Raw genomic sequence first — 7,738 nt, 5'->3', positions numbered from 1 at the left:
TGAAATAGTTTCCCTCCTCTGAGAGCACATCAACAGGGGCTGTCCTGTGCTCTGTATATCCTCGTTTTGTGGGATTTTGGTGGTACCCTGTGCCTGCAGCTGCTGTGGCTCTAGAGCACAGTCCAAATCAATGCAAAAAGAGAGCCTGGGGGTAATATATGTGCAGACAAGTCAACCAGTGCTTGAGATGCAGAAAAGCAGCTTTGCTTGTCTGTTTTTATCACTCCTAGTTCAGCCTAAATTTTTGGGGGTTTCAACTGCTGTTGTGGCAACACTGTGCAAAAAAACCTTGGGGTATTTTGATTTGGTAGGGTAAATTACTAGAAACAGCCACTCTGAAGGCATAGCCCCCCTAACTGATGGTGTCACCCTTCCAGCTTTAATAAAACCCACTTTCTAGAAAATAAATGCATGGAAGTCAGCCGTGCTTCCCAAATGTGTGCTTTGCAAGCTGAGCTCCCTGCTCTGGCTCTCGTGTGTGCCGAGGCTGTGTTTACACAGGGAGCCATGGGGAGACCTGGATAAAATAGCACTGGAGCATTTGCAGCGTGGGTGCAACGTGCTGGCAGAGCTGTAGGGTGATTTTTACACTTGTCTCTCCTCCTCCTCCCCTGGCTGGAGAGCAAACTTGGCCGAGCATCCTTGCCCTGCATGGTGGGTGTGGGTGATGGCACAGCCTGGCTCCCTCCGGAGCAGCTCTGATCCAAGGAGCGGGAGCTGCCCTGGGACAGCAGCAGCCAGCGCTGTCCCCTCCTGCCCTCCCCGGGCTGTTGGCACCCGGAGCAGCAGGGAACCAGCAGACACATTCACAACTGTCCCCAAGGTTTCTCCCCTGCTCCAGTTCAAAGGGCTCCTCTCGTGCCTCCAAGAAATCCGCAGTGAGTGCCGCTGGTGACGCTTTCCACATCAAAGCGGGGCAGCCTCGCATTGTCTGGGGGATGTCGGGTCGAGGCAAATTAAAGAGACTTTGGGAGCTTCAGAATCGGCTTTAGCCGGGCTGTGTCTGCATACTCAGCACTTGGAAAGGGCGAGATTACGGCGATAGGTACTAAAGCCAACCCTCCGGGGACTGGAGGCTGGAGGCTGGAGCCAACTTACTGAGATCCAGCTACTGAACTCATTGCCCTTGGTGGATTAATGAGAAGGAAATTCGTGGAAGTGCTGGGTTATACACAGAAAGGGACAATTTTGCAGCACCTAAAATCATACTGCTAGGAAGCCAGAAAGGAAAAAGCCAATTATTTTCATTAGGGTTTATTGCAAAATACAGTCCAAAACCTAATTCTTAAAGGATGCCTTCAAAATATATAGTGAAAACAGATTGTGCTAAGCAATAATACAATTTATTAATAAACAACATTAGGCATAAAGAATTTTGAATTCTTATCTGCTAATTAAAAAAAAAAAAGTACAGGAACTGTAAAATGCTTAATTTTATCCAGTACAAATACATGAAGCTATTGTCTATTTGGGGCAAGGCTTCTTGTGCCAGAATACAAAATTCAATAAGGAGGAGAAAAAAAAGGTGGGGAGGGAAATATGTAAACACTGACTGTAAACTTTTCAAAGCCCTCAAAAGGCTGCAGCTATGGTAATACACACCACGACACTGTCAAACCTCCTCTCACATCACAAAGTGCATAAGTTTTCCTCCAGAGATGCTGCCAAGCAGCTGCTGTGCACCAACAGTGGGGACCAGAGCCTGCAGGGATGGGATCACCTGGCTGGACCTGCCACAGCACCTGTTCCCACCTCTGTGGCTGGGGGCTGGAGCCCCACTGCTGTCATTGGCAGACCCCATGGCAAGGGCACAAGGGGTTGAGCCTGCATAGACCATGGAATTCCTCCCTCTGTCCAACACACAGATAAAGTGACTCCCGAGAAGAAAGAAGCTACCGGTAAATGTTGAGGGAAAGACATGAAAGCAAGATGGACCGTGGTCCCTCAGCGCCCACGCCTTGTGCTTCCTACATCCACAGGAGACCCCAGCACCTCACAGGGTGCACACCCAACCTTCCTTCCCCAGCATGAGGACACCAAAAGGCCTCCCCTATCTCCTGTGGCCCCTGCTCCTCTGTCTGCTGTGGTTGGGGGCGGCGGAGTCGCGGCGGGTGCAGAAGTGCTTGGCCACCAGCGTCCGGCACTGCTCGCAGCGCACGGTGCAGCACCAGTGGAACTTGCAGTTGCAGCTGGCCACTACCTCGGTCCTGCGCTCCTCCACGCGCAGCCCGCACTCGGTGCACAGCCGCCGGCAGCTCCGCTTCTCCCACTGCGACAGGTTCCTGCCACCCTGCAGGCACTCGCGGCCCTCGGTGCCGTGGTGGCCCAGGCTGGCGTTCCTCGTGCAGTAGTCGGGGGAGTCCTCCAGGAAGACGAGCTCGGTGGCGTGGATGTGGTGGAAGGTCTCTGCTGTGGCCCCGCGGCTGTCGGCGCTGTTGCCGGCTCTCAGGCGCCTCTTGTCCATCTCCAGCTTCTGCGCTTGGTCGTATTTGATCTTCAGGTAGTTGCCGACCTCGCGGAACTCGGCGAGCTGCAGCCAGCAGGTCTGGATGCTGCAGCTGCCCGACACCCCGTGGCACTTGCAGGCTCTCTTCATCGTGTCTTTCACCGCCTTGGTGGGATGAGGTGAAGAAATTAGGAAATCTCAAAATCAGGCTCTACAGCGCTTATAATGTGGGGACACCGCATCTAAAGCAGCTTGTGCTTGGCATGATTTCAGGTCCTTCCAAGAGCTGGCGCTCTTAGTTCCAGGAAAACATCTGTTCCAGAGCTAAGTGGGCACAAACTATTGTCCCCAGCCCTTCCAGGAGAATCCAGGCCAGGAAAAAAGTGCCTTTGTCAGATCATGCCCTTCTCACACCACTCACCAGCATCAACCCATGTCCCTTTCAGAGGTTTCATTCAAAATGTGTGAAACTGCTTTGGAATAATCATACCCAACCTCTCTGCATCTCCTCCAGGCCAAGGACTTCACAGACATTATCTGCCTATCTCCCTCTGGTATTTATAAGGTCCCAATCGCTGGTATCTATGTGAGATTAAGCCTTGACACACCCTATGAGATAGGTATGTTAAGTGTTGTCATCCTTGTTTTTACAGACAAGGAGGTTTGGCAAGATGCTGAGAGCTTCCATGGCCCAGGCAGGCGTGGGGGCGAGTCTGGCTGGCTTGTGAGCAGGGCCAGCTCGCACCTGGCTTCCCGGCCAAAGAGCTTGGAAATGCATATTGCAAGAAAGTAAGGAAGGTGGTTCTGGCTTTGTTTTACAGACCAGACAAGCCTAGAGGTGAGCACAAATCCCATGCATTTCTGAATAAGTGGTGTGTGCCAGCAGTTAACTGCATTACACAGCTGCAGAAGCTGGAAGGGGGAACACCTCTTACTGTGATTCCCTGTGTTGAGGTTCAAGGCCAGATTCTGGCTGTGTTTTTTCCCCCCATGCAACCACAACTGGGCCTGGATTTTCACAGGGGCCTGAAAATGGGCACCTGAACAGCCTAGATCTTGTTTTCAATATAGACATTATTATTATTATTATTACTTACAAGTCTCCCAACTTCATTGTTGTGCAGGTTAATCAGCGCGCGGGTGTCGTGTCCCGTTTCCAAGGCATCCACAAAGAGCTTGGAAACCTTCTCCCCAAACTCCACATTGTCACTGCATCCTCCCCAGACCCAACCTCGGCCACCTGCAGGACAGACACAGGCTTAGGCACCGACCTGCCCCGCAGCCTGTGGGGCTGTGTGTGGGACAGAGGGACGGGTCAGTCTGTCCCAGGCGGTCACTCACCGACGCGGCCGTTCCTGGAGTCGTCGCAGCCGCAGCTCTCGAAGTCTCCCAGGCTGCAGTTCCTGGTGAGGGTGTACATGACCCCGGCCGAGCTGATGGCGTGCACAAAGGAGGTTTCCCGGGTAGCTGGGGAAGAGGAGGGAAAAAAGTTGTCACATGCAAAAGCTGTCACATGCAAATATAGACATCAGTCCTGGATTATCAGGAATGAAGATCTCCTGTGCTGCGAAGGTGCAAGGAGAAAATACCCACACGCTCTGTGCAGAAGGGAAGGTGCTACAGAAATGAAATGCTCACGAGTGGATCTTTTCAGGCTTCAGCATCACAGGCTACAGCAATTGGCTATTATATTATTCAGGTGTCCATACAGGGAATGGAACTTCTTGCTAGGGGTAGGATTTAAGGAAATGCCATGGTCCTGTTCTGGCCAAGGTGAGTTAATTCTCCTTTCACCTGGCATTCAGTTCATCTCTGTCCTTCCCTGCCTGGGGGTATGTTGCACTTTGATCTTGTCTGCTAGAGAAAATAGTCATTGATTCTTTGAACCTGTGCTAACAGCTATCTGCTCTCACACTCCCAGTGTAGTCCTTTTTGGCTTTCTGAAGAGATTCAAATAGAGATGCTGTTCTGAGTGAAAGGAGACTTCTGCCCATTGAAATAGATAATATTGAAATATACCAACAGCTTTTTTATGGAGGCAGTTTCTCAGTGCACACCTCTGGTTTCTCCCTTTGCCTCTCCTGCACTTCTCCCTGCTGGAAGCTCGGGTGTCTCTAGCACTGCACTCCCCGGGATGCTGCGCACAAAGGGGAGCATGGAGCAGCACCGCAGGGAACACTGAGCCTGGGATCCCTAGGAAAATGTTAGTGCTGTTAATGACACCAGTTAATACACATAAAGGAAAAACAGCTGTGATTTTTGGGAGAGGAAGGCCCTTTTCCATCAGTTAATCGGCGGCACCGGCTCTCTCCAGAGCACGTCCCCGCTGGCCCCGGAGCATCCCGGGCGGGGAGCGGGGCCGCAGGTGGAGGCGCACTCACCGCTGCGGAGCCGGTTGTGTGTGGAGAGCTGCAGGGCGCTCTCAGGGCAGTTCCAGCGCTCCCAGCCGAACTGGAACTTGCACTCCTCCATCCCGCTGTGTGCCCCGGCCGCCACGCTACTGGAGAACGTCAGGTAAGCCTGGCACGGGAAACAGCGGGGTTAAAATCCACCCTGTTTTAGCGTTTATCAGTGAAAACAGAATAAACAGGTTGTGAGTTCTTTCCCTCTGTACTTGGCAGGATTCAGAGCCGACACGTTCTGGGAAGTCTGGTTCCTTGGAAAGCACTATTTCCCATTTGCAATACAAAATCACTCCATTTAAATTCCTGGCAGTCCATGTGTTAATTACCTTAGGTCCTGTCATCAGAAAGTTATTCACAGACCTGAAACAGAAAAAATAAAATAAATCACCTTACCACAGGCTGAAGAGCATCTCTAAAAAGTGCCCTTCCCACCGAGTTGGACCCTACCATGCTGCTGTGTGGAGAATGGCACTGTAGACCCCTGTGATGGAGAGGATGAGGAGGGTGCTTCTCTTCATGGCTGTCACAAGGAGTGGGGTTGGATCCCTCTGGCTGCTCCGTAGCTCTCCACACCGCAGGTCTCTGCACAAGCAGGGCCACCTCCCTCCACTCCTTCCCAAGGTGAGCTATGGGGATGGAGCAAAGCTGCAGGAACCTCCAACCCCGATATTTATAAGGTGAAGTTGTGAATAGTCAAAACCCCCCATTCATTTGCTACCCAATGACTTAATGTGATAAAAAAGCTCCCGCTCCAATGGGTGACAAGGAACCGCCTAAGGTTGCACTTCAAAAGGCGGCGGGTGTCCCTGGGAGAGGGATGGTCTGAAGGAGAGCAAACTTCCCTAACAATGGGACACTTTTAACTCTCTTCCCCGCCACCAGCCATCCCTTTCTGCTGGCCCCAAGTCCTCTTGCCTTCTCCTTTTCATCCTCTGCTCACCAGCAGAGGCTCCATCCCCACGTCCCTCTGAAATAACAAGCAGATGCATTTCTATAGTTCCCCTGCTATCTGCCTGCTCCCTCCTAGGAGAATTCCCCGAGGAGTTTTAACAACCCTTCTGTAAAAATCTATAGGGGATAGACCTCCCAGGCCTCCTTGGTTTGCAGAGATGAGTTTAAGGGCAGGAATTTTCCTTCTCTCCTCTTTATGATGAAAGTTTCTGCATCTCCATCCTGAGACCAGCGAGCGTAGCTTGGTAGCATTTGGAAATCTCTCTCATTTACAGGGCTGCAGCTTGGGAACACTGTGTGAATCATTTATGTGGTTTTCTCCATGATCCAATGCTGTAATTAGGGGAGCAGTTTTCTGGGGCTGGCAATTTCCTTTCGGTGAAGGCTGCTGCAGCCCAGGCACAGCTGCTGCTGCTCCAGGCAGGAGCTGCCCATAGTCTGAGTGGAACCAGGGGCCTCTGCTGCAGCTGAGCCATCATCTGGGCTTGGGAAAGAAAAATCCTTATCAGGGGAAACTCAAAAAGCCTTTTGGGAGTTACAGCCAGTATCATTAAGGGTTGTGAGGAGCTGTGGTGCAGCTGATGGAGGAATGGGGAGATGATGGTGTTTATGGAAACTCCTCAGTCTGTTTTGCTGTGGGTGAATGGCCCCACTGGGGGCTGGCTCATCCTGGGCAGGGATCCTGGCTGCTCCAGGGGCAGTGTGGTACTTGGCCCCAAAGCAGTGCTGTGCTGTGCCAGCAGTGACAAACAGCCCCCTGGCTCTGCCTGTCACTGTCCCATGGCACACAGGAACAGCATCTGCCCATGATGACTCTCTGGCCCCATGGCAGGTGGAGGTGCTGCCTTTTTCCTCCTCCTCTCAGCTCCCTGACTGACCCTGGGGTACACCCACCTCCCTGAGTTAATCACTGCTGCTGCAAGGACACTGATGAAAGGGCAGCAAAGTGAGGTTCAAGGGAATGGGCCTGCACTGGACATGGCACTTGGGGAGCTGCCCCACAAGCAGAAGGGAACAAACAGGGACAAACCCCCATCTCCCCATGCAGATAAGTGGCCACAGACAGCAGCACAACGGCCAGGCAGGGGGATGCACCTCCATACCTTTGAGAAGTAGTTTTCTGTCCTGCCATGAAATGCTCAAGAGCACTGCAGAGCCAGCAACCTGCCCTGTGGTTTGACACCTCACAGCTGGTGTCTGAAGCAGGTCTGTGGGCTCAGCTCCTGCTGCTGGAGAGCTGTCACTCCTCTCTCTCCTGCCTGGAGACAGACCAGCTCCTCTCTGCTCCTGGCTGCAGAAAGCACAGGGATTCTCCCTGCCCTGCTGCCCCTCAGCGAGTGAGGGGAGAGCCTTCTCCCTCCAGACTCTGCACAAGGGAAACCTGGAGTCAGCTGGGCAAAGCCACAAACAACCCGTTTGTAACCAGAGGATTAAAATTGCAGATTGGTTAAAAAGCAGGGATGCAAAATACCTTCCAAGTGAGCACAAAACTGGTGCAGTCCCACCAGCATGGAAAACCCTCTGTGAGTCAGCATTTTAATCATTACCATCCCAAACAGATCCTACTTGTTAGAGCTGTCAAAGGACAATTACTGGGAATGAAGTGTTTCCCATGTATCAGGGGAGCTCATTGAGTAAAGCCCATGCATATGACTTGGAAATCTACCTGCATTTTCTGCGTGCGCACAGGTAATTTTGGGGGGTTGTGTCTGCCCCTGAGGCCATTTAGATGGGTTTTTTTCTTGTCTGAGACAGCTTGTGCAGCTAAAAAAAATGTTGGCATGTCTGCTCTGTCAGTTCACACATGATATTGCTATCACATGCCAGAGGAATAACAGCGTCCCTGGGCGTGAGCTGTGCCGCGAGCAGCCGCTGGCAGGACCACACAGCTCTTTGCCCAGGCTATTAAAAATGTCCTTTCTAATTAAAGTCACAG

General features: G+C 52.1%; 1 protein-coding gene across 1 annotated transcript; it reads right to left on the bottom strand.

Annotated features, from left to right (window-relative positions):
* Positions 1–1,286: 1,286 nt before the first annotated feature.
* Positions 1,287–5,507, bottom strand: WNT8A (Wnt family member 8A). The gene is made up of 6 exons (XM_009091408.4): positions 5,299–5,507; positions 5,178–5,211; positions 4,828–4,966; positions 3,788–3,913; positions 3,544–3,686; positions 1,287–2,611 (listed from the first exon to the last, which is right to left on the bottom strand). Exons 1-6 carry the CDS (start codon positions 5,367–5,369, stop codon positions 2,051–2,053), a joined length of 1,074 nt encoding a protein of 357 aa, XP_009089656.1. The 5' UTR covers positions 5,370–5,507; the 3' UTR covers positions 1,287–2,050.
* Between the last annotated feature and the right edge of the window lie 2,231 nt (positions 5,508–7,738).

Source organism: Serinus canaria, chromosome 13, assembly GCF_022539315.1.
Source record: "Serinus canaria isolate serCan28SL12 chromosome 13, serCan2020, whole genome shotgun sequence".
In the NCBI taxonomy this organism is placed as follows: domain Eukaryota; kingdom Metazoa; phylum Chordata; class Aves; order Passeriformes; family Fringillidae; genus Serinus; species Serinus canaria.
The sequence above is the reverse complement of the archived record's forward strand: the minus strand, read 5'-3'. Positions and strand labels throughout refer to the sequence as shown.